Consider the following 26,626-nt stretch of genomic DNA (forward strand, 5'->3'; position numbering starts at 1 on the left):
GTCTTTGGAGTTGAACATTGTTCAACAAACGCCCTTCCGAGTGCACGCTCCTGAAAGCGACGCGGCAGAGGCGCACGGGAAGGCTAACTTTATTTGACTTTCCCTGCACATTCAAGGATCTTTGACAGTTTTCGAAGACTGCTATGACGTCTCGCAGGTAAGTCGGAGTTGCTTGAAAAGTGTGCCATGAAGCTAGACTGCTCTGTTCAAACGTCTGCGAATATCAAAGGCTGACTATGCGGTGTGTTGAGTTGGACGTGCGGCTGCAATCGGAGGCGTCCTGCGGTTAGCAGGCAGCGGGGCTCGACAAACGCAAGATTACTTCGTGTAGTCGGTGATCGGGATTTATTATTAGTTGTATCGGAATATTTTTGACCAGCATCTGTGAAAGATGTTAAAAGCCCCAGTGTCTGATAGGGATTGTGGACAAACACAAAACAGTTAACTCACGCGACTTGCTACCTGCATAGGCTACTATTTTATGCATCTTTCAGCAAACATGTAATCTTTTGAATACGAAAAACACAGTAAAGTCTCACTCTCCCCCCCTCTATGTGGCACTTATTCCCTGTGCGTTGCAGGAAACGACGATATCAAGGTGCACCGTTTGCTTGTGCAAAATGCAATGTAAGCTTAGGCTCCGTTTGCAAATTCTGTATTTTGTTTTCAATCGAGCTGAATAGGCATGTGCCAATTATAATGAATCAAATTACACGTAGTTTATCCTTTCATTCAGTTGGCTGTAAAGTGTGATTACGGCTGTGGTTTCTACTGACTCCACATTTAATGTATTGGTGTGAATAAAAAGAATTCTCGAACATCTACATAGAAATATAGGCCTGCATATTTTATCCGTAAATATTTTTTTTTTTATATCAGTTAGATTGCAAACTTCAATCAAGTAAATACAAACTCCAATTCTACTCTAGCAACATTATCTGCATAAAACATCTTCCATGTTGAGTTTGGAAACTGCGGTGTAAGATAAAAGTGTCGAAAAATACAGAATAAGCTGATATTCTGATTTGATTAAGTCTTGTTTGTTGACTCAAACGGCACTTTCCGGTGTCCTAGAATCTCAGATAATTATCGTTGCTGAGAATGATCTGAAAAACCAGGCACTCAGCAGTCCACCAGTGTGTAGTCAACTTCTGCGGATGGGTTTGTTATGTGACAGAACTAACTACTGTCTACATGTCAGGTAGTCCTGATGAATAAGAGTGTTATAACGATGTAACCGTTTTGTGTAATGCTTTCATTTACACAAAATATTAAGGCATGACCCTCCCCCCCTTCAAACACAGAGAACAAAGTGTTGAAATTCTTCCATGTTAGTTGGCAAAATTAGGAGCTTTGCCCCATTTAATTCTGTCTGGATATGACTTAAACCTCCGTGCAACAAAGCAAATTGAGGATTAAGTCAGACATCTTGGTTTACACACCGAGAACTATAGGTGTTGTAATTTATAATCTGGTTTTGCACATTCTAAAATAGTTTTTGTTGTTTCCAAAATGTTACCAAAATGCTGAAAATGATTAAATGTACCAATTTACCACAATGATCAGCCTAATTCATAGTTCCCCCCATCCCCCCTACCCTAACACCACCCCTCACTCTTCATGCACACACACACATTTTGCCCCTCCACCCAGAATTGGTAGAGCAAACACTAAAAGTAGCCTATATATAGTTAGAGGTGGTTAATGGCTGTGTGTTTCCATCTTTTGTCAGTGACACGAGTCATGCCTGACATACTTCCTGCTCCTGCCTAGCTCCGGGGAACTGACACATTCACTACAACAATAGCTCGGGTGCCATCTTGGTCAGACATTTCTCTGTCTCTGATCTTATCAACTGGTGCTGAAGAGGGATTGAGTCACACTGTTTTTCAGGGATTCAGATTAACAGTGAATCACCACAATAAACCATGGTTCTTCTGATTTGTTATTGCCAACTTGTGAAGAGGTCATGTTGGACAGATGGAGGCTGTTGGGTATTGAGTGTGAGTGTATCCAGGCGAAGGCTTTATGTTGAATGTTTTGGGAGTTGGCCTTGTGAAGCCTTCATAACACTGCGACAATGCATGTTATTGTATGTGATAAGTATGTCACTGTGGCTATGTTTGTCATGCTTCTAGCATTTTACCCGTCCAACTGCCATTTCAAACAGTGTTACAACTTTTCCACTGTAGGAAACCTCCTTTGCTTCTTTTGTTTATGGAACGAGTGTTTCATTGCACCTGGTTTAACCAGTTGAAAGCAATGAGTAATTTCTAAGTCGATAAGCAGTCAGGGGAAAAGCTGACAATGTGTAGAAATAAGATAGCACTCCCAATATTTCCAGGAATTCAAGAGTGGATGTGTTATGGTCAAAGTCGAGCCGAAAACAGAATGACCAGTGCTGTCTAGAGCTCTCCAAAAAAAGTTGGGTTTCATCCAGGGATGACCATGGAAGCTGAGAAATCTACAAACTGATATTCACTGAGTACACACAGACACACAGGGAACAGATACTGTTGTTGTGACCTAGGGGGATGTCCATATGATTCACCGAATGTAAATGTTATTTTTCCAAAATGAGTTTGTAGACAGTTAAAGAACACGATTCAGAGGAAGTTATGTCATTGACTCATAAATTACTTTTTACTTCCACATGCAGAGCTAAAATTATCAGCCAGTTTTCTCAAGTTCTTTCTTGATTGATCAAGCCTCTCTCTAAATATCAACCGACATGTTCATTCCTAGGTTAACAGAGCGTAGGCATTCAGGATGCTAGTGTGTGATTCAACATGAAGAGGCAGCTGATTCCGTTTGTTGCTCATGTACAACAGCTTTTAGGGTTAAGCTAGCCTGCGCATTTCAATGTAATGGAAAGACTTTAGATAATGGGTTTAATTTCTAGCCCAAGGTCCGTTTCTTATCGACCATCAACGCTACAGAGACTGTGGCTTCTACTCCACTCCTTGTCTGGACAGATTTTACCTTTGAGTTACCAGAGCAGCCAGACTTTATAGGTCTACATCAAGCCTACAAATGTGTACTGGCTTGTTCATGCAAGCTAAATGGATTATCTATCAAATCTAAATTCCTTTTTTCAGTTGATTTTCATCATCAGTGCACACAGTCACTTATATTAATTAGACAGGACATAATATCCTTTATATATTGTGAATATATGTGTTTGTGTGGTGAAATGATGTGTGAGGTTAGCAGCTTAGCTAGCTTGCTAGCCTAACACATGAACTGGAGCATCAAGCCACTAGGTCTGGACTGCATGTAAATACTTGAGGACCACCAGCAGGTCTAAAAATACCCCCAGCATGACCCAAACCCACACCCAGGGGCTTGTCTGTGACTGATATAGTTCTAACAGGAGCTTTCGTGCCGTTTCGGAGGCACTAAGTATATCACCTTTTTGTCACTGGTCCTAGCCAGCGCTTTAAATAGCCGGGCAGTATTGAACTTGAGACATTATGTAAGAGGATAGAGCCCTGGTGCTGGATGCACGTGGGGCCTGTTTCCCCTGTACTAACAGCAAGCATGGCTGCAGCTCTCTCTCTCTCCCTCGCTCGCTCTCTCTCCCTCGCTCTCCCTCTCTCTCTCTCCCTCGCTCTCCCTCACTCTCCCTCCCTCGCTCTCCCTCTCTCTCTCTCCCTCGCTCTCCCTCTCTCTCCCCCTCTCTCTCTCTCTCTCTCTCTCTCCCCCCCCTCTCTCTCTCTCTCTTTCCGTTGTTTGGTCTCCTATCCCTCTGTTTTTCTTTTGCTTCTATAGACAGAGACATGGTCAGAAACATAACTGTCACGCTGTCTGCCTGAATCTGTCTCTCACTCATTCTCTCTCTCTCTTTCTCCCTCTTTTTCTCCCCCTTTCTCCCTCCCCCTCTATCTATCTGTTTCTCTCTCTCTTTCTCTCTCTCTGTCTGCTGGTGCCCTGCAGGCCTGATACAGGGAAGTGGAGTGCCTGGTAGTTGTCAACGATAGAGCCTATTCTTGGAAAGGCCTGAGTCATTCCTGCAGTCATGTTCTACTCGGGCAGATGAAGAGAGATGAGAATGATTTTGCAGCATTAGGACACCACAGGGAAGGACATATTTCTGGCCCTGTTTGACTTCACAGTACAGGGAGCCTGCTCTGACAGTCTGCATGTGGTAGTCGTAACGATATTTGTGTTCTGAGGAGAAATGGAAATTTCCATTTTAAACATGCCCATTGGTAAAGCAAGTTCATCTGTTTCCGGAAAAGCAATGTCTTAATGGAAGACGGGGCAAGCTAAGCGAGGACATTAACAGTTAATGATTAAACTCACTGCTCACTGTGAAATGGAAAGGGCAAACTAATTTGCTCCGGAGCCACAAAACAGCATCACGAGAAAGAATCCCCCTCAAGAAAGACGGGGTTTTCCTCGAAAATCGTCTGTCGGCTTCCAGACAGCTTTGGTGGTGCCCCAGCCTTACATTTACATTACATTACATTTAGTCATTTAGCAGACGCTCTTATTCAGAGCGACTTACAGTAAGTACAGGGACATTCCCCCCGAAGCAAGTAGGGTGAAGTGCCTTGCCCAAGGACACAATGTAGTTGGGCACAGCCGGGATTCGAACCAACAACCTTCTGATTAATAGCCCGACTCCCTAACCGCTCAGCCATCTGACCCCCCAGCCTCCCTCTCTGACAGGGCAGTCTGGTGGCAGACTGGAGCTCTACAGTCCTCTACAGGAGAGTAAACTTGTTAACCATTAGCTTCTCCTTGGCTGCCTCAACAGGACCCCTGGGATCAGGCTTAACCAGGGGCTTAGGAGGGGAAACGCTTAGGAAGCTAAACTCATGGTTTCATGTCTGGCACTCTGGCTGCAAGTGACAGCAGCTTTCTGGTGAAAGTTGCCTGTCGAGGGTTGACCCAGTCATGATACTGTGTCTTTTCTTTAATAGACTATGTCGTCGTTATCGGCTTTACGTGAAACATCGTTTGTCTTTGCATAGAAAAGATTGTCCTTTAGGAAATAGTTGTTTATGTTTTTCTCACGAATCATGTTGTTTGAGTAGTTTAGCAGGTCCTCCATGTCAGCTTCACAAACAGTTTGACCTGGATGGACAGGTGTATTTCATCTTCCACCAACTTCTCTATGAATTGACAGGGTTTGGGTTTTCGCTTATCTGGATTCCTAATGTACAGGCAAATGCTTTATTGCTCTAATTTTACTGTAACCACAAACAAGTGCCGTTTAAAATCCCAACAAGCTGTTAGACCTTACAGACGACTGTTTTGCTGAAGTCCAAACATCAGCATTCAATGACCAGACCACTTATAATTTGGGATTAGGATTGCACCCCCCCCCTCGCCCCCCGGTCAGCCTGCCTCTCTCTAATATTCTAATATGAGGGGAAAGTAATCCTGGCAGGGCAAGTTGGGTCAGAGTAGTAGGGGGCGGTCTGGAGTTGACGTTGCGTCGACACGTCCTGTGTCCAGAGTGGTTAGGTTGATAGCCCGCTGCTCAGGCCTGATAGGAGCGCCCAGCCTTCTGGCGCTATCAGGACACCTCACACTCATCCAAATCCTAGATTAAGCTTTCCCTCCCCCTCTCTCTCTCTCTCTCTCTCTCTCTCTCTCTCTCTCTCTCTCTCTCTCTCTCTCTCTCTCTCTCTCTTTCTCTCTCTCTGGCTTTCTTTGTAGCTCTCTCTCGCTCTCTCTCTCTCTTTCGCTCTCTCTCTCTCTAGCTCTCTCTCTAGCTCTCTCTCTCTCTCTCCCCCTCCCTCCCTTGTGTAACTGTGCTGGATTACCCAGCTCAGAGACGGTAGCAACAGGAGGCTTCGACCAGAATGGTGAGGTAAGAAAAAACCCCCATCTCAATCTGCTACCTGCTATTACAGAGTACCGGCTGTGTCCTAACAGCTGACTTGCATAATGTAAATAGCAGCATATTCCCTGTGTTATGGTGCTCTGGGTCACGGTGGTGAGCCAGGCAAGAGCAAGACTGTCTTGGGACAGCAAGTGACTTTGTGTGTGTCTGCTGGGGAGGTCTGGGTGTGTGTGGGGTAGTGTGACGGCTGTCTGAGGGCCTGCTGATGGATGTCATGGGCCTCCAGTGGGATTGACCCCAGTGAACTGTTAAGTGTTTGGGGATAGACCATGGCTATGTGCTGACCCAGGGCACGGCGCATTGATGCGGGTTAGGATTAGCGGGGTAATTGGTGAGCCTGCTCTTTGTTCACCAAGAGGGGGTTGGGGTTGCCAGGGTGACCTGTCTGACTCCCCATATGCAGGTGTAACTGTATGCGTGTCTGAGGGATTGATGTGTGTGCGTGTGTATGTGATTCTGTGTGAGTGTGCATGTGTGTGTGCGTGCCTGTGTGTGTGTGCGTGTGTGTATCTGTGCATGCCTGTGTGTGCATGCTTTGGGGGGTCAATGGTGTGTGCACATTAGAGCCCAAAGCAGAAAGCTCCTCTTTACCCTGTCTGACCTCCACGTCCCCCCTCTCTGACACGTTAAGACTGGCTTTTACACTTCTCCTTCTTGCAAAAGGAAATTCCTTGTCTGTGTAAACTTTCATGCCGATTAAAACCCTTTCTGTTTCTGATGATCTATTCTTCATGTGCATTTTGGAGGCTTACACTGCCTGCCTCGGTCGCAGACCTGACCAAACGCAACCAGAAAAGTAAGGCCTGATGTCCTGCATGTAAAGATGACAGAGAGAGGGGGGGGGGGAAGAGAGAGAGAGAGAGAGAGAGAGAGAGAGAGAGAGAGAGAGAGAGAGAGGGAGAGAGAGAGAGAGAGAGAGAGAGAGAGAGGGAGTAAAATCTAACCTTCCCCACAAGATTACTACACCATAGCTAAAAGCCCTAATGCCCTTTATGTCTGCACAGAAGCATTTAAACAAGCTTCAGGTGTTTAGTATCTTTACGTCTGTTGGGTCATTTTGAACCTGGCATGTATTGTTGTAGGAAGGGTTTTGTGGAGATTATGGGTCACAAATGTCGCCGGTTTATGGCGTGACTGGGTTCTGAGACAGAGGCTCATTCTGCAGCCATTGTTTCATAGGTTGACATGTGACATTTACATTTAGTCATTTAGCAGACGCTCTTATCCAGAGCGACTTACAGTAAGTACAGGGACATTCCCCCCGAAGCAAGTAGGGTGAAGTGCCTTGCCCAAGGACACAACGTCATTTTGCACGGCTGGGAATCGAACTGGCAACCTTCAGATTACTAGCCCGACTCCCTCACCGCTCAGCCATCACTCAGCCATCTGACATAAGTGCTGGGGATTGTATAGTGGATTAGGTACACAGGCCATTCTGTTCCTATGACAGATAAATGCTATTTCCATGTCATAGTACAAAAATATCAGATTAAGAGAGACGTGGGAAAAGACGTGGGAAAAGACCTGTCCTACCACTGTGTACCACAGCTTCCTTTTTCAGTATTGAGATTGTATCATCTCTGAAAACAATGCTCCATCTAAGGAGTCACGCTGCTTTTCAGAATAAAAGTCATGCTTTAGTCAAGATCAGCAGCAAAACAGACATCAATCCCAGTTGTCTTCCCCTGTCCCATTTGACTCAGAAGCCTTCGTGGAGAACGAGACCTCAGTGGAACAATTCCGTCTGTGGTGTCTCATATCATCTCACAAACATCAAAAATAACACCAGGAATCCATGTTTAGCTGAAGACCAGTGCTCAGTTGAAACATTTCCATCCTTAACCCTCCCCTGAAGCTACACAAGGTGTTCCCCCAGCACCAGTGATGTCCTTCCTCTGGTCTCTTCCCTCTGGTTGGCTGACTGCGGACCAGGAGGATAAGGCGTAGAGGTTCTCTGGCTGGGCATTGTTCCCTCAGCCAATGACCCGTTCACGGCTGTGTCTCCCACTGTGCTTGATGCCCGCTCAGCCCTTTGATGATGTCACTGATCCTCGTTCAAGTCCCCCCTCGCCATGTATTTGTGACTAATCCCTTGGTGAATGCCAGTTGTAATCGGTTACAATTTTCTGTTTGAAAAGTTCCTCCACTAATCTCCCCTGAGGCGGAAAGAGAAAAAGCACTGTGCTTGGAGGGAGGGGGGCGGGGGGGGCACGGGCGGGGGGGGGGAGGGGCACGGGCGGGGGGGGGGGGGCACGGGCGGGGGGGGGAGGGGCACGAGCGGGGGGGGGGGGGAGGGGCACGGGCGGGGGGGGGTGGGGGGGCAGGTACCATCTGGGGCACTGGCGGTCCCCAGATGTCTGCCTGCTTTTGTCCCGTCTGCCACCTCACACACACACGTCACACACTTGCTCACACACACACACACGTGTCACACACGCACACACACCCTGTTATCCCATCTCTTACGAGCGTCATGTGATGTAGCTTTGTGAATGACAAGCTGTCGTTCTAGTCTGATTCACATAAACTGAGGCTTGTCTCAGGAGCAAAGGTGTTGGGTGCGCAGGGGTTCACAGCAGAGCTGTTCTCATCTGGCTTTTTCAAGGACTTCAACAGTTTGACTGGCTGCATTTGACACAAGTCCTTTAATCATCTGAGTTCAGGGCACATTTATGAGGTCAACTGGGATTACACAGTGATGGTATCACAGGCTCAAGACAAAGTGTGAAATATAGTGCTATGTGAGCTGGGTGAAGCTTATGAAGTATAATAAAGGGATGTTCACTGTCAGGATTGGTCATGTGTTTTGACCTTGATACGGATGATAGGTTTAGGGTAGGTTAGTGATGTGATGTGATGAGCACCATGTTAATAAGGCCTGTTTGTGTGGACACGCTGTACCATCATAATTATTTTTTTGCTTGTGAAACGTGGGGGAAGGAAAGTGATGAGTTGGACTCTGAAGTGCGTGAGATATGTGACTCACGGATTCTAAAAATGCCAGTGTGAAAAGGCTTCTTTTCCCACTCATATTGAATCATCAGTATTGACTTATAATGGTACATTTTACCATCCAAATTCCCCTAGTTATTCATTGTTTTTCATATGCAAATGATGTCAGGGAGTCAGATGGCTGAGTGGTGAGGGAGTCGGGCTAGTAATCTGAAGGTTGCCAGTTCGATTCCCAGCAGTGCCAACTGACGTTGTGTCCTTGGGCAAGGCACTTCACCCTACTTGCCTCGGGGGAATGTCCCTGTACTTACTGTAAGTCGCTCTGGATAAGAGCGTCTGCTAAATGACTAAATGTAAATGTCATTGTCCAATCCTAACTCAACAGTACAGTAGAGGAGCTCCCACAACATGACTGATCCAGGTTTTGTCTCTTGAATTCCTTTCCAGTGAAAATGTTCCTGAAAGTATTTCTCAGGTCTTAACCATAGCACATTTACTTCAGACACAGGGCTACATACTTTAACAGGTCATAGATTAACCACACAGTTGTAAGGTTTTAACCCCTTGAACCAGCTCAAAAATAAGATCTAAACCATCAGAAGGTCAAATCAAATTCTTGCACAGTAAACCTATTCAGTTGCTTTCCAGCTAGTCCTGGTAGTAATATTTATATTTCATATATATATACATGAGGGTTCAGGCAGGAGGACTGAGTAGTTTTGTTACCGATACTTTATTCCACATGATACAATACATCATTGTAATATTTGATTTGGCGTATGGTTGTGCTCGCGGCGGCTCCCTGCCGCACCCAACGGAGACACCGTCTCCTGGACACCGTCTCCTGGACACCGTCTCCTGGACACCGTCTCGACATCCGGGCAGAGAGCAGCGAACGCATTCCCCCTGCAAAGGAAGAAAAGAAGAACCAGACAAAGGGAGGAGGCCGGGGCGGAGGAGGCCGGGGCGGTGGAGGCCGGGGCGGAGGAGGCCGGGGCGGTGGAGGCCGGGGCAGAGGAGGCCGGGGCGGTGGAGGCCGGGGCGGAGGAGGCCGGGGCGGGCCGGGGCGGAGGAGGCCGGGGCGGTGGAGGCCGGGGCGGTGGAGGCCGGGGCGGTGGAGGCCGGGGCGGAGGAGGCCGGGGCGGGGGAGGCCGGGGCGGAGGAGGCCGGGGCGGAGGAGGCCGGGGCGGAGGAGGCCGGGGCGGAGGAGGCCGGGGCGGCGGAGGTCGGGGCGGAGGAGGTCGTGGCGGAGGAGGCCGCAGGAGACCGAGAGAGTCTGTGACGCACTAGCAATGCAGGTGCCCGGATCCCTGCTATGTACCCCGCCCTGTAGGAGGGTATGCCTGACGCGTGATGACGATTGCTAATGACGGGCTAGGTCTCGCGTCCCCTGCATGAACCAGCTTCGCTTGTTTATGGTCATGAATTTCTTTTCGTTTTACTATAATTTTACTGCACAGGTGCAAAATAATTTAGCAGTTGTTCACATGTTTCCTTTCAAGGAATCCCTCTCAGGTGACTGCTGATACCAACAGCAACATGATCCAGTGTTTAGTTTTGCATCACTGTGAGTAGGATGGAATAAATATGATCCTTTACTGCCTCCAGTACTCCAGCAGCCTTCAACAGGAAGCAACAACTGATCAGGAAATAACATCAGCTGGTGGTCTGACCTGTAAACTGAATATGGGTTGTTGATGTTACTGTGGTGGAGCTGAATGGACTCACTGATGCAGTCTCTTGGAAAGATGACATTTCAGTGGTACTTATGATACATGTAATATCTAATATGTTTTTTCAATCTCTCAGTGGAACCAAAATACTGAAGAAATATATACACTGAACTTAAATCTAAACACTGCATGCAAGCAGCTGCATGTTTCAGGATCTGCGATAAAAGATCCATGAAATCCATTTGAAATCCTAGCAAAATTCATCAATTTAACTTATTAACTTCCTCAATAAACTGCAACATTAACCATCTTTGAAATTCAAATCTCAAACTCTGTATATGTGTTCTGTCTATACGGCAGGAAAATCCAGATCCAGGCTGTGCCTCAGTGGTACAGGCGCTGTAATTCTCTTCTGTGTGGTTCTCCAGGTGGTTCCACCCCAACATCACCGGCGTGGAGGCAGAGTTGCTGCTCCTCACCAGGGGAGTCCACGGTAGCTTCCTGGCCCGGCCAAGCAAGAGCAACCCAGGGGACTTCACTCTGTCCGTCAGGTGGGCCTTAGTGTGGAGGGCCTCCCGTTACTGTCTCTGTCTCTGTGTCTGTCTCTCTCTCTGTCTCTCTCTCTCTCTCTGTCTCTCTGTCTCTCTCTCTGTGTCTCTCTCTCTGTGTCTCTGTCTCTCTCTCTGTCTCTCTGTCTCTCTCTCTGTGTCTCTCTGTCTCTCTCTCTGTGTCTCTCTCTGTGTCTGTCTCTCTCTCTCTGTCTCTCTCTCTGTCTCTCTCTCTGTCTCTCTGTCTCTCTCTCTGTGTGTCTCTCTCTGTGTCTCTCTCTCTGTCTCTCTCTCTCTGTCTCTCTCTCTGTCTCTCTCTGTGTCTCTCTCTGTGTCTCTCTCTCTGTCTCTCTCTCTGTCTCTCTCTCTGTCTCTCTATCTGTCTTCCTGTGTCCCTCCCCCTCTTTTTCCTCTCTCACACATGCTCGCTTGCTCTGTTCCCCCCCCCTCTCTCTCCTCTCTTTCTCTCTTCCTGTGTCCCTCCCCCCTCTTTTTTCTCTCCCTCTCTCTCGGGAGGTCGATTGCTCTCTTCCTCTATCCCTCCCCTCTCTCTCTCGCTCTTCTCTCTATTGACCCCCCCCCTCCCTCTTTCTTTCTGTCTAGCCTATTTTAGCACATTAGCCATTTACGTTCTGCAGCTTTCCCGCTGGAGCAAAGTTCAGCGTTCAGAGCAAACAAAGCTATTGTCTCTCAAGTCGTTCGGTACGGCCAAACAGTCAACTGAGCGCATGAGTCAAGCTGTGTGTCCTCTGTGTCCAGTTGCCCAAGCCCAAATGGGAAATGATCACTCCCTCAGTTAGCGAGAGAGCGGGCCCAAGTCTGTGGGTGAACAGGGCTTTAAGATATGCTTCCTTTTGTTTCTCGGGGGGGAACTTCTAGGAAAATGAATGGACTGCCTCAAGAAAACAGAATTGGTTGTTATTAGTTTTTCTCAGGAATTTGCCTCATCCCTCAAGCCCTTCAAGGAACATGGCCTCCACCGAGCCAGGCATGATCACATCACTCCTGTGGCGTTGCGTTACATTGAATAACCAACTGTTTTTTGAGGGTCAGGAGGTCAGGGGGCAGATTACAAAACAGAATATGTTTCTGAGTGAATGTTTCTAAACATGTCATCCTAGGTACTTCCTAGGCTGAGAGAGAGAGAGAGAGAGAGAGAGAGAGAGAGAGAGAGTGAGAGAGAGAGAGAGAGAGAGAGAGAGAGAGAGAGAGAGAGAGAGAGAGAGAGAGGGGGGGGGGGAGACAGTTGGAGGGAGGGAGGGGTGATATAAAGAAATAATGAGAGTGAAATGGAGGCCCTGCCTTGGCAACAGATGCTTTTAAGAGGCTCGTCAGTTAGACAAGCTCCTGGAAAACAGCCCAGCGCTGTTCTTTAGCTCTCCGTCCTTTAGCAGCAGTTGGCAGGGGCAGAGAGAGAGGAAGAGAAAAGCGTGTGTGGGGCGGGTAACGAGAGAGAGAGAGAGAGAGAGAGAGAGAGAGAGAGAGAGAGAGAGAGAGAGAGAGAGAGAGAGAGAGAGAGAGAGAGAGAGAGAGAGAGAGAGAGAGAATAAAGAATAAAGTGAGTCAGGGAGAGAGAGTGTGGTTGGGTGAAAAGAGAGCGAGAAGGAGCGTGAGGCAGAGAGAGAGAGAGAGTGTGTGAGGCAGCAGAGCCAGTGTGGTGGGAGGGTGGCGGGCAGGCTGAGGCTCTGAGCGTTAACACTGATGGCCCATGTGGAGGTCTGACCCCACGGTCTGTGGCTTTGTGGTCAGACTGCCTAACTGCTGCTGGTGGTGTGTGTGTGTGTGTGTGTGTGTGTGTGTGCAGCAATCTCAGACCATGACTCCAGTGGCTAAGCTGGACCACAGGCTAATATAAGAGAACACCCCTCGACACACACACACACACATACACACGCACACAGAGACACACACACACACCACACACAAAGACACACGCATACACACATTCCGCTGACCCCCCCACCCTACCCCCAGTTGGGTGTCTGATTTATGTGGCTCCCCAACCCCTCCCGTGGTACAGTGAGGTCAGCCAGCCGTGTGCTGGGTGAGTGACCCTCTCAGCAGGGCTCTGGAGAGGGGGCACTTTGAACTGGGACCCTGCTTGGGAGAGGAAAGGAGAGGAGTCTGCGGTCCTTGTTTTCATCACACACACACGCACACACACACCATCTCTTTGTCTTTGTCTTTCACTCGCACAAATGCACTCTGCCTCTGTCTTTCTCTCTCTCTCTCTCTCTTTCCCCCCTCTCTCTCTCTCTCTCTCTCTCTCCCTCTCTCTCCCTCTCTCTCTCTCTCTCTCTCTCTCTCTCTCCCCCTCTCTCTCTCTCTCCTCTCTCTTTTCTCTTCTCTCTCTCTTAACACACACACACAGTTCTGTACCAAATCTAAGGAGGAGATGAGTGGGTAATTACACATTCATTAGGCCAGGCTCTTCTTACAGGGGCATTATGAGAAGAGGAGGCTCGCTTTTCTCTCTCTCTCTTTCTCTCCCTTCTCTTTCTCTCTCATACACTTGCTTTCTCTCTCTTTCTCGCTATCTCTTACTCTCATGTTCTCTCTCTGTCTCTCTCTCCCTCTCTCTCTCTCTCTCTCGTCATAATGGACGTCCAGGGACTCCCAGACTGTGTTATCTTGTTCTCCCTGCTTTTTCCCTTTCGCTTATCTCCTCCTCTCCCTTCTTTCCTGGACTGAGCCTGGGTGAGGGGGGAGGGGGAGGGGGGGGAGGGGAGGGGGGGGTGCAGGGGTGGGTGGGTGTAGATATTTCTGTTACCATTGCAGAAGCAGAGCTGAAGACTCAACTTCCTCAAAGAGGATGAGTTATTTTATTATTATTAATAATACAATTATTTATTTGAAAGTTGGTGGGAGGAGTTCCACTAACTTCCCAACTCAACCGCCAAAATGTGGTTAATGTGAAACTCCTGGATGATGACAGAGTATTGATTGGGTGAGCAGGCTTAAATAAAGGTCCGTCAGAGGAGGGAGGTTGAGACTGAAGCGTGTGAGCCAGCGTGATGTTTGGCAGTCCTGCAGCTCGTTCTGTGGCCTTGCCACCCACTCTGTGGAGGTCATAGAACATCCCGGAGAGCAGGGATGGATTTTTCCCCTCGGTTATGTAATACGTGATAGGCTCAGTTCACTCACACATATTTCCATTTTCAGCTGGGCTATTCATAGATTTACACACTGAAATGTGACAGGAAAACAGACCTTGAGTCATGGAGCGTTGTTGATCACGCTCAGTTAAATTTTTGTGTAACAATAGGCAAGGCTTCTCACTGAGAGAAAAGGGTTTATTGAGTGAAAGATTTTACCAGGGAGAAGTGAAGCACACAGGTTCTTCTTTGTATTATACTTCCTTGTAATAATGAAGAGTTATTATATATACTGTACATGCAGTATATACATGTGTTTATGCAATGTACTTTTTTCAAAGAACATTCCAGTGTAAAGGTTTTCTCTCTACCTATTGTTTCTGCTGTAACTAATTAGTTAACTTAGTTGTGTCAGCCAGATCAGCATTCACAGTGCTTAATTCACAGGCCCAAAATGCATTGTGAAAGAGGCCCTCGATGCTGTCTGTTAACCGTCAGTTGCTGTCTGAGTTGGACAGAGATAGTGCAGAGGGCTGATGGGTAACAGGGCGGAGGCATGGAGAGAGAATAAATTCTGTCATTGTGTGTGTGTGTGTTTCTTGTCGGCTCGTTCTCCCAGTCTGCACTGGGACAGGGAAAATCAATGATGAACTCATAGTGCTCTCCTGATAAACAGACACACACACACACACTCAGCACACCTGAGTCAGGAGGGCTTAGGCTGAGACAGTAGCACAGCTGTGTGTGTGTGCGCTGTGTGTGTGTGTGAGAATGTATGTTTGTCTCTCTTTCTTCTTTCTCTCTATTTCTCTCTCTTACTTTCTTTCTTCCTTTCCTTCTTCCTCATCCCTCTGTTCCCAGCCGAGCAGGATTAGTGTGAAAGGGCATCAGATGGGGCCTTATGCAGACAGAGAGCAGAGCTTACCTTTCTCCTCTTTACTGGAGCTTACAGCCTGAAACAGAGAACATTTATCAGTCATTGGAATTGCTGTAGCCTGCTACTGGGTTGACATCGAAGGCTAACCATTCCCAGTTGATTCTGATAAAGTGACGGGTGCAGCTAGCATTGATTAATCACTGTTGAAACGAAATGTCATCTACTCTACACTGTCTTCATCTGAATCACATTCAGATGCCCCGCTGAATCTCCAAACAAGTATACACCATTGATTACGAAATGTCAAGCAGGTATCTCACTCGACTACGCGAGGCACTATCCGATCTGATTGCCATGTCTCCAAGTCAGCAGAGGACTGGAGGTGTGCTACCCATCCCAGTTGGATGTATTTGGCTCATTGCAAGGATGTTAATTGTATTACGCTACCCCACAAACAAGGCTCTCTAGAGGGTGGCTGCAGCATCAGCTTCGGAGCCATTAGCAGACTGCAGTCAGGAGGCCTGCCCCTCTGATACACACATAACACTATTACTGAGATGGAGTGAGACACAGGTCAACAATGGAGAGAGATGGAGATGGATGGAGGGAGGGAGGGAGAGGGAGGGGCAGTGTTCGAGGCGTGGAGTTAGAGTGAGGGGGGAGAGAGAGTTTATGGGTGGAGAGTGGTTGAGATAGAGGGGGGGGGGGAGGGAGATAGAGAGGAGGCAGTCGGAGAGGAAGGAAAATAGCATTTGTTCCACTTCGTACGACCATTACTTGATAATCAATTTGCAGAGAGGGCTTATTACATTCCCCTTGCCAGATCAGATTGCAGAAAATGCAGTGCTGTCACTGGGGTTGCTGCTCTCTGCATCCTGGTGATCAGTGTGTGTGTACTGTAGATGTGGGCTAGTGGTTTCCTGCAAAAACGCTGAAACTACAGGTGTATGCAAAGCACATATCAAGAATGTCTGTTGTTTTTTGTGCTTGTTTCTGCTGAAAGATTTGGCTCAGATGGTTTCGATGGTAATGGAAGCCTGGAAAAAGCAAGTCAACATGGCAACAGTTGAAGCAGGCCTCGCTTTTTTACTTCTTTCCATGCTGATAAGACTTTTTATGTTTGAATGTCTCATGTTGGTGTTTAGTGTGTGTGTGTGGTGGGTGGGATGGATGTGTGCATGCATTTTGTAAAGTGGTTCCAAATGTTTTCAGTTCCTCTGTAGCCTAGCTCCCTTGGAACTGCCAGTTGTCGGAGAAATGCCTATTACTTCGAATTTCTACAAACCTCATGTTTTGTTTTCAACCATACATTTGCTGATCAGAGAGTTTTCTGCTGCACAAACACCAAGGGGTTCACTTCACCCCTGATAGCAGCCACCTGTCATCATCAACTGGCTTTCTGTGGGGTTCTGCAGAGATTAGATGACTGGATGTTGTTGAAACAGTCAACTCTGAGAATACACAGTACAGGATGACTAACTACAGCTAAATCCTCTCTCCCCTGGTGTGTACGCTTGTGTTTGTTTACGTGTGCATGTTTGTGCGCATTTGTGTGTTTGTGTGCTTGTTTACGTGTGTGTGTGTTTGTGCGTGTGTGTGACAGGCGTAGCGATGAGGTCACCCACATTAAGATCCAGAACTCGGGGGACTACTATGACCTGTACGGCGGGGAGAAGTTTGCCACACTGGCTGAGCTGGTGCAGTTCTACACCGAGCAGCACGACCTGCTGAGGGAGAGGAACGGGGACGTCATCGAGCTCAAGTACCCGCTCAACTGCAAGGACCCCACCTCGGAGAGGTACACACCCCACACACACACACACACATTCACCACCGACTCACCGCACATAAAATACAATGGCAGTGCTTCTAACCACGATGCCCACTCTGGACTGAATCTGAACATGCATCCTTCGCAATTAAATGACAGTAAGACTTAACAGGACTAAACAGGACAGACTCAAACAACTCTTCCTCGTTGTTGACATCTACACGTCAATATTTGTCACGCTGCACATCTTGTGCTGACGTCTTACTCTGCACTGAGTTCCAAGAAAGGCTCGCGATCTGTGTGGAGCTTTGCTGTCTTGTGGTTCCTCCACTCAACCCACACCTCTTGCAGGAGCCTCCTACACACTCGCAAATGCAAGCCACACACTCGCACGAACACAAAGCTTGCCAAGTCTATGTAAATAACAATCACACCCCTGAACTCTCCGACATGGAGAGATCCAAACGTACACTTTTCTTAGGAAATTATGTGGATGCATGAAAAATTGCTGTAGTATGACATTCTGGAATCTAAAAGATTTTGAGACTGAACTTTCCTCATAGGCCTACTCTCATAAGTTTCTAGTAAAACTGCCTATAGGGCCTAACCTACAGATACAATTGAATTTGATGAAGCTGATATGTGTAAATTATCTGTGGAATTAGGCTGGTTTAAATAACGGATGTTGACAGTCCGCAAACCTCATTTATCTGTACCCGCTACCAGGTGGTACCACGGGCATCTTTCAGGGCGCGACGCAGAGAAACTGCTGACCGACAAGGGCAAGCCTGGCAGCTTCCTGGTACGAGAAAGCCAGAGCAAACCGGGCGACTTTGTGCTCTCTGTGCTCACCAACGAGGAGAAGCACGAGAACGTGGACCGCAAGACCAAGGTCACACATGTCATGATCCGCTACCAGGTGAGACAAGGGCCGGGTTTCCCAGATTCGTTAAGAAGCTCTTAACGCTATGAGCTTCTTAGGAGCGTTCTAAGAGCGTTCAAGGTCTGCCAAGGTCTGTTATGGCCTCTGTTTAGGGAGGCCCAGAGACAGTTACCCAATTTTTGGAGAACTAGCCTAGGTGTTAGCATAGTTTTAGTCTGTTACAGCGAACCTGAATCATCTTATCAACTATCTATTTGTTAGAATCATAGCGAAAACCTTGGTCTAGGTAAAAAATACCGGGGTCCCACTATCGTCCACCTAGCTCTCGATGCTCATCCGTCGTCAGGAATCTTAGAAAATGTAGCGACAATCTCCACACCTACACATATGTACACATTCCTAAACAATTATCCCTTTGCATAGCTGGTCAGGCAGGTAACCGCTAACAAACTAGTAGGTTAGCAGGTAACTGGTACTTTAATGGGAAGTGCTTTGAGGCTCAGTAGTGGCTAGAGACTAACGATGCTAGCAGGAAGATCTTTGAGGCACAATACTGGCTAGGCTAACGACGCTAGGAGGAATGCTAGACTAACGAACTGGTGCCGTGTACTCCCCAGCCGGATGGGAAGTACGACGTGGGTGGTGGCGAGAGGTTCGACACGCTGGCCGACCTGGTGGACCACTACAAGAAGAACCCCATGGTGGAGAAGAGTGGCATCGTAGTGCACCTGAAACAGGTGAGACGCCAGCGATACCACAAACTCGCGGCGTAATCTCCATCTGAAAAGAAGAATCTGACGTCTAGCTAGCTTGTAGTTAACATACTTTTATATAAACTGATGATATCTGACGATAATTTTGAGTGTGAACGCAGCTTACTCGGGCAAAATATTTGAACAACGTATAAGCGCGGATGTGTCATTTTTTTATTTGTCCTTCTGGACACGGCAGCCCTTCAACGCCACCAGAATAAACGCAGCCAACATCGAGAACAGGGTACAAGAACTCAACAAAGTGGCAGACAACTCAGAGAAACCAAAACAAGGCTTCTGGGAAGAGTTTGAGGTAAGTGTTCTGATATCATAGATATCATCAGTGTGCTGTGAATGACTTGAACTTGTGACCTCTAGATCTGCAGTCAAGTGCTGTAACCACTGAGCCATACACCACTAATATATAATAAAATTGCTGTTTCCCAGGGTGATGACCCAAACTTGAAACACAGGCTGTTTCTCATTCCACGCTTTTCTCCGTTCTTGTGTGACATCATCTTTCATTTCTCAAGTACGGTTCCAATCCCAAGAACACAAGTCACCAAGAACGCCAAAAATACCCGGAGGTGTTCTTGATCCGCCCCTTTTTTCGAGGATGCATCGGATGGTGGCTGTTTATCAATCCGAAGAACGTACTTGCGTTCTTGAGAAGAACGTTCTTGCCAAGCGTCTTGCGAGATCGGTCTTGCAAGACCGCGTGAACGGAGAACGATTTGAGATGTGTGTGTTCTTGCAATGACTTCTGGGAAATCAGATGCGTTCTCGCTGACCAAGTCACCATCCGATGCATCCTCTATGAAAGGGACTGATCAAGAACATTAAAGATGACGTAAAACGTCATCTTTAAAAAAAAGTGGATTGAGAAACAGCCGGTGACTTGGTCAGCGAGAACGCATCTGATTTCCCAGAAGTCATTGCAAGTACACACACATCTCAAATCGTTCTCCGTCCTTGCGGTCTTGCAAGACCGTTCTCGCAAGACGCTTGGCAAGAACGTTCTTCTCAAGAACGCAAATACATTCTTGGCGTTCTTCGGATTGATAAACAGCAACAGACTCCTCTCACACAGGAAGACAGGTTTTCATCCTTACTCAGTAGTACTTGATCTGGCTTGGGTGGCAAGACCTTTTTTTTAATCTCAGTGTCCTCAGGGGGCGTCAGATGGGTTCTTTGGCACAGAAGTACCTACCATAGTTAGTGCTGTGCACAAAAAAGGTTAAAGTGCACAGTTAATATAATGAGCTTCGTAAGAGTTGAGTAAAAAGAATTCCACAGTGACCCCTGCTGTATGTGACTGAACACACCCCACACAAACCTGAGCCTTTATTAATTCATAACTCGCTGGTTATGATTAAGTTATGGCATCATTGCAGATGATGGGGTGCCTGTTCCTTCAAGCTATTTTTCTGAAATATTTTGGCTGACTTAACTCCCCACTGTAACAGCCATCTCTCCTCCCTCCCTCCTTTCCTCTGTTGTCTTGTTTTGCTCGCTGCAGGTGCTGCAGCAGCAGGAATGCAAGCTGTTGTATCCCAGGAAAGAAGGACAGAAACCAGAGAACAAGAGTAAAAACCGATACAAGAACATCCTCCCCTGTGAGTTACATCACTTCCTGTCTGTAAATCATCCTCGCAATACTGACAGTTCTGTCTCGTTTTATCGTCCACCTGGGAATAGGATATAAATACGTTATTTAATCTCTTAGTATTGGATTTTGATTAGACAGTGTGTTTTTACCAGGGCCTGGAGTACAAAATACAGATCCTTTACAGTATCACACAGATAGTAAAAGTGCTCACTCTGTTGTGCTGTGTGTGTGATGACGGCCGGGTGTCTTGTGCTTGTCAGTTGATACGACACGTGTGGAGATCAGAGAGGCAGACACGGAGGTGCCTGGCTCTGACTACATCAATGCAAACTACATCAAAGTGAGTTCTACATCTCCACCTGCTGGCTGTACATCCCTACTCTGTCCTATACCCTCACATCTCCTACATCCACACCTGTTTATCTACATGTCTCCATAAGTTTGTATGTAAATAGTCTATACTATACTTACATTTGTTTAATCTGTGTGTGCTCCAGAGTTTGCATGACGAGGGTCGTCATGACGAGGGCAAGGTGTTCATTGCCACTCAGGGCTGTCTGCAGAACACCGTCATCGACTTCTGGAAGATGGTGTACCAGGAGAACACGCATGTGATCGTCATGACCACCAAGGAGATGGAGCGTGGACGGGTAGGCTCTCACACAGTGGCAGTGTGTGTGTTTCCTTTCTTTCACCAGGGTTACCTGGGTTCCTGGGAACTGTTGTTGTTAGAGGAAGTGGCTTTGAGTTCCTCAATACTGCTTGACTTTCAATTCCTGCATTGCCAAGTCTTATAGGAAGTACGTGGAGTTTAATAGGAAGTGCATGTTACCGTGCTTCATGGACTATCGCTTCGCACAAGTGGCAATTGTTCCATCTACGTTCATTGTTTGTTAGGGTAGCCATTTTGTGTCAGAGGTCTCCCAGCTGAACGGCCGTCGGAGCCAGGAGGTGAGGATGAGGAGTGGTGTTAGCTGACCTCAGCAAAGTGGGGTTAGCGGGGGCGGTAGGGGGGCCGACGGGGGGATAGTGTGACAGCTAAGCTGATCGTAAAGCTGCTTGGGAGGAAATCTCCTCCTTCTAGATTGTGTCATGCTCCACTTCTCCTCTCTCTGACCCCCGCCTCCTCTCTCTGACCCCCGCCTCCTCTCTCTGACACCCGCCTCCTCTCTCTGACATCCGCCTCCTCTCTCTGACACCCGCCTCCTCTCTCTGACACCCGCCTCCTCTCTCTGACACCCGCCTCCTCTCTCTGACCCCAGAACAAGTGCGTGCGCTACTGGCCTGACCTCAACGCCACCAAGGAGTTTGGGAAAGTGAGTGTGAAGAACGTGGAGGAGCGCCCTGCCCAGGACTACATCCTGCGAGAGCTTGAGGTCATGCGCTTGGACCGGGTATGCTTGCAAACGCAGAGGTGGGGAAACGTCCCCCTAAACTCAGCCCTGTGTCCAGCCACCCCAGACACGACAGAGAAACAAGAACATTTCCACCTCGCTTTGGGATCAAAACGATCAAATAGACATGCAAACAACACCAGTTTCCCCCTTGTCCACAAGGCTAGACCTGTGTGTCTGAAGAATCAGTTAGTGTGTCTTTGCCGGCCCACCTAACTGAACTTGCTTCTGTCCACCTCTAGAGGGAGCCTGTGAGGTACATCTGGCACTACCAGTACCTGAGCTGGCCCGACCACGGAGTGCCCAACGAGCCTGGAGGAGTGCTCAGTTTCCTGGAGCAGGTCAACCGCACCCAGGCCTCCATTCCAGACACGGGGCCCATCGTGGTCCACTGCAGGTAAACAAGGAAGAACATCCGCTAGGACGTGTACAGCTGTCTCACACAACACCTATAACACCAACCCGTCAGGCCCATAGGGATCCACGGCAAGCAGATCATCTGTACACGTTGTAATCACATTTCTCGCGTTGTCACACTGTATTGTATAAAGCAGGGTTCTCCAACCCTGGTCCTCGAGGGCCGCTGTCCTGCATGTTTTAGATGTTCCCCTGCTCCAGCACACCTGATTCAAATGACTGGTCATTACCCGGCTTCCACAGAGCTTGATAACAACCCATTAATTTGGAACAGGAGTGCTGGAGCAGGGAAACATCTAAAACATGCAGGACAGCAGCCCTCGAGGACCAGGGTTGGAGAACCCTGGTATAAAGTGTTCTAACGCCCGAGGCTCTTGCGACAAAGAGCAACCAATGGCTTATGTTGCCTACGCTACAGCTTGTTGCCCCCTCTATGTAAAGCTGAATGATTGCTGGGAAGAGCTACTGTGATGTAAATCCTGGTCTCCTGTGACTCCTCAGTGCTGGCATCGGGAGGACAGGCACCATCATTGTCATTGATATTCTGATTGACATTATCAACAGACAAGGTAAGGAAGCCCTGACTCATCCGTTTCCCTGTTTTCAAATGTCAGCCAGACGTGAGACTGTTGTAGAGCGCTGACATTTTGCTCGCAAGCGCCGTGAGTTTGCATGTTGGGATTAGGATTTACAACTGTATCTTTGTAACTGTGTCAAATACCTTGGCCCTTGAGCTTTCTGATTGCGTGTGTGTGGCATGTTTGTGGTGTGTGTGTGTGTGTGTGTGGGGGGGGAGATGGGTCATTTGAGACAAATCCGATACTTGTCTAAACATTGTTCCCCTTCTGTGTGTGTCACACTTTGTGTGTGTGTGTGTGTGCGCTGTATTTGCGCTGCGTGCGTGTGTGCGCTGCGTGCGTGTGTGTGTGGGTGCGTACGTTTCAGGACTGGACTGTGACATCGACATCCCTAAGACCATTCAGAGAGTTCGTCAGCAGCGTTCAGGCATGGTTCAGACTGAGGCCCAGTACAAGTTCATCTACATGGCGGTGCAACAGTACATCGACACAGCACAGAAGAGACTGGAAGAAGAACAGGTATTCCGTCAACATCCAGACAAACCACTTCAAACTACTGTTTACTTAAGTTCATTTTTACAGTTGCTTCGTGTACGCCTACTTCTGGAGCATACATAAGTTACTTCAATGTGTTATGGGTGTGAAGAAAGAGATGTTTCTTGTAAAAAGGGTTATACAAATAAGATTAGATTTGATTGACTCCTCCTTTCCTTTCCATTATGGCTTCTTCTGCTTGTTCACCATGACATCGTGTTTTTCTGGCATTTGACTCTCTGGGTAACTCCTGCTTATCACAAGGGTATCACTGCGTATTTTGACACCCGAAAGCCGTTATACAACTTGAGACAAGCCCCTCTAAATTACATCTACGTGACATCACAGACCTGTAGTTCTATTTCCTGGTTTCAGTAGGGAAAGGAACAATTGAGGTGAATTTGAGCTTGAAGGACCCGGTTAATAAGTATGGGTGTCAACCAGTTAAGCGAGTCAGCCCATTGCACCTAGTCTTTGTTTAGCAAATGAAGTGTTGCTTTGTTAAACAGCTCTATTTCCCTGAATCTAACAGTTTTTTGTGTTTCTTGACTTTTTCAGAGGAATAAGACAAAGGAAAGAGAGTACTCAAATATCAAGTATCCCCAGACAACCAATGCCAGGTCAAAACCCAACATGACAACATCTCGCTCTTCCTCCGTGTAAGTTACCCCCCCCCCACCCGTCTCAAACATGGCTCATGTAGAATAGTCCCTAATGTATTCTTCCCATAACTCTTAGCAACTCTTAGCAACACATATATACTCTTAGATTATGTTTTTTTTGCATTAGATTTATTGCAATCAATGAGTATGAGCTGTAATAATAAGACGAAAAGAAAGCAAATGTCCGTGGATAAGGAGGGAAGGCTCTGAACATGGGTTTGGCTCATGGCCCTGTGTCCTGTGTTGTAGCATGACAAACGAGGACTCGTCAGGTGTATACGAGAACTTAAACATCAAGAACCCCAAGACATCAGCTAGCAGCAACACCAGGAGGTAAATCTGGGACCACTGCTTCTCTCTGTGAGTACTGCATCTGACTGCTCATGTATGGGGGTCATTTGGAGAAAAATGTTATTAAAACAAATATATATACAGTATAAATAATGGTAAATATGATTTCATATTTATTTAGGTTAGACTTAGTTCTTTATGGATTTTTGTTGTTGATGAGGATGCATGGTAGCAGGTCTGGCATACTTCTGTAAGCTTTAAAAATGAACTGTCCAAATCCCAAAGATTTCCACCTTCTGGCACTTAAACTGATGTCCTTTGCAACATTTTAGTTTTGCAACAGCACATCCTTTGTTTGGAGCAATATTAAGTAGCCGTGTGTTGTCCTTGAGACCATTTGGGATACACTGTCCCAAGCCTGCTAAGCCCTGTGTTCTCTCTGACACCTGTTTTCCCACAACAAAGACAACCAGAGAAAAGGACAAACTCGTTTCCCTGTGTGTAGTAAGATCAACTCAAGCCTCGTACAGTGTGTGTGTGTGTGTGACTCTGTGTACCTGTTTATGTGTGTGACTCTGTGGACCTTTTTGTGTGTGTGACTCTGTGTACCTGTGTGTGTGTGTGACTCTGTGGACCTGTTTATGTGCTTCAGTTTCAGCAGCAGCGATGCTCATTTAGCACCGACAGAACCACAGAGGGGCCCCCTGGGCTCTCGCCTCCAACCCCACGACGGTGGTCCCTTCCTGGGATGAAGGTGGTGGGTGCTGACCCCTCTACCGTCCCCCATCCTCCACAGCTGTCCCACTGCTGCCCTGCTGGGTTTCTGTGCGAAGCCTTTGCCCCTCAATGGAGAGGGAGGAGTACAGCGAGACTCTCTCCTCACGCGCACACACACCCGCTCTGCTCCTCGCCAGCAGCAAAGTGCCTCAAATACCAGACGCATGTAACTCCGCCTCCTCTATCCCGCCATTTTCACGGTTGTGATGCTACAACTTTTCGAGGCCCACCTTCCTCCCCTGACGTTCTCGTCTGTAGTCTTCTGGAATGAACCGACACAGGAAAAACAAAGTAGTTGCATACTCTTTGCGCGACGTAGATGTTTTGCTCGGATTCTAGCGCAGCGTTTTGATCGCTCGCGTTCTAGAATGCGGAAGGTTCTAGAGGTTCGTTCCGCGCTGAACCTTCTACGGGTTTATGGGACACAAAATGGTGAAGCTAAGCTATTTCACTGTTCGTTCTCAGAGACTGTGCTATTCTCTCTTTCCCTCTCTCTCTCTCTCTACCTGTTTTACTGGCAGTCATCTACTTGAACCAAAGACTTTTTTGCTATGTTCTGTCTGTGGCTGTAGTCATTACTGCAGGGCTGAGTGATATTTTGGGCAGTTATAGTCTGCTAGCACACAAGCCACTGGTGTGGACAACCTTGCCAATTCCTACTGAGACCTTTATTTTTAAAGTCAAGATGGAAGATGGTGTATTCCCAAGGGCTGTTCGCAACTGATGTCAGAGTCTGGCTGGAACAGGATATTGTGTTAGTTTGTTTTCTGACTGATATATTTTGAATGTTCAATTAGAGATCTGTGCCCCCCTGCTCCCATGTGTGCTAGTCAACTATTGTTTCTTGTGCCAATACAAGATGTGCTTGCTTAACTATTCTTTACCAACAGAGCTGCTTCTTACAATCAACAGGACGCCATTGTGGCTTGTTGATTTCAGGGCCTCCAGTGTTAGTGTTTTTCGTATCTAAATGGTCAGGCAACATTCTCCTGCACCTTAGAATAAAACCACAAGCCCACTAAGGGAGGAGATACAGCACCAACTCATTCATAAAATGTTTATATCTGTTTTGATTTTATATCACATCCCATTCAATTATTTTTGATTTCCTTCTTTGTCATTATTAGCGTGGCTTTGTAACTAAGGTCATGACTTTTTTAAAGTGATCGTTCTGGAAAATTAAGTAGAAAGAAGGATGCTACAGTGTCTTCAGGTGCAGATGAGTCTGGGCTTTGGTGTATTTCACTTTTTAACATTTCAATGCACCATTCGGCACTAGCCCAGCAATCCTCCTTTCAGTCAACGTTTGAAGAGGAAACCTGTTGTCAAGGTTTCTGAGCGACTGCACTTCTATGCTTGTGGTGAATCCCTCCCTGCTCTGGGAAAAAGCCTGGAGACACTGTTCATAGAAAATGTTACATGGTTTAACATCTGCTGGGTGGGAGGTGAGGGGGGAGGTGAGTGAGGGAGGGAAGGAGGCAGGGAGGGAGGGATGGAAGAGTAGTGACAGAGAGGATGTTAGCCAGGCCAACTGGCGTGTGTCGCCAATCGCTCAAGTCCTTAACCAATGTTAGTGCGCCAGATGGCGCACAGCCCAAGATTAAAGAATAGATTTGTCTCCAAAAAGTAATCTGCAAGATGTCTGTAATCCTGGCTTGACCATGGTTTGGAGGAAGATGATGTCCGCGATGATGTCATAATGAGGTTGAGATTGTCAAAGCAGAATGCAGTGGGGCATCTGGCTGGCGTAATGCTAACTATCCTTAGCATTTGGTATGAAAATGTCATAGGGAGAGATGCATTATGGTTTAGCCTGTGTCAGAAATGTCCCATTTCAGTGACCCAGTTGTGCAGCCATGCAAAGGGCATACATACACACACATACAGACAGACATAAAGGGGTGTGTGCCTGTAGTAGACAGGCCTTTTCTGTTAGGCCTTGGAAGCACAACATAG

General features: G+C 47.4%; 1 protein-coding gene across 5 annotated transcripts; it reads left to right on the forward strand.

Annotated features, from left to right (window-relative positions):
• Positions 1-26,110, forward strand: ptpn11b (protein tyrosine phosphatase non-receptor type 11b). 5 transcript variants are annotated; one of them, XM_062460132.1, is made up of 16 exons: positions 1-157; positions 10,911-11,033; positions 16,606-16,800; positions 17,500-17,692; positions 18,274-18,393; positions 18,608-18,721; positions 19,928-20,024; positions 20,278-20,357; positions 20,515-20,688; positions 21,280-21,411; positions 21,654-21,808; positions 22,330-22,397; positions 22,774-22,925; positions 23,499-23,599; positions 23,852-23,935; positions 24,546-26,110. In XM_062460132.1, the coding sequence occupies exons 1-16, from the start codon at positions 144-146 to the stop codon at positions 24,643-24,645; spliced, it is 1,902 nt and encodes a 633-aa protein (XP_062316116.1). In that variant the 5' UTR covers positions 1-143; the 3' UTR covers positions 24,646-26,110. The 5 variants fall into 5 exon arrangements, with proteins under 5 accessions (XP_062316116.1, XP_062316118.1, XP_062316120.1 ...); XM_062460134.1 differs by having other exon boundaries at positions 20,515-20,667; XM_062460136.1 differs by having other exon boundaries at positions 2-157; positions 23,852-23,950; positions 24,529-26,110.
• The last annotated feature ends 516 nt before the right edge of the window (positions 26,111-26,626 follow it).

This window comes from Osmerus eperlanus, chromosome 4, assembly GCF_963692335.1.
Source record: "Osmerus eperlanus chromosome 4, fOsmEpe2.1, whole genome shotgun sequence".
Taxonomy (NCBI): Eukaryota; Metazoa; Chordata; class Actinopteri; order Osmeriformes; family Osmeridae; genus Osmerus; species Osmerus eperlanus.

What these genes read in the sequence shown, in the direction of transcription:
- ptpn11b (XM_062460132.1), top strand. An exon ending in TCGTAGTGCACCTGAAACAG is followed by an intron (nt 18,394 to 18,607) that starts GTGAGACGCCAG and finishes TGGACACGGCAG; the next exon opens with CCCTTCAACGCCACCAGAAT. An exon ending in TAGGCTCTCACACAGTGGCA is followed by an intron (nt 20,689 to 21,279) that starts GTGTGTGTGTTT and finishes CTCTGACCCCAG; the next exon opens with AACAAGTGCGTGCGCTACTG.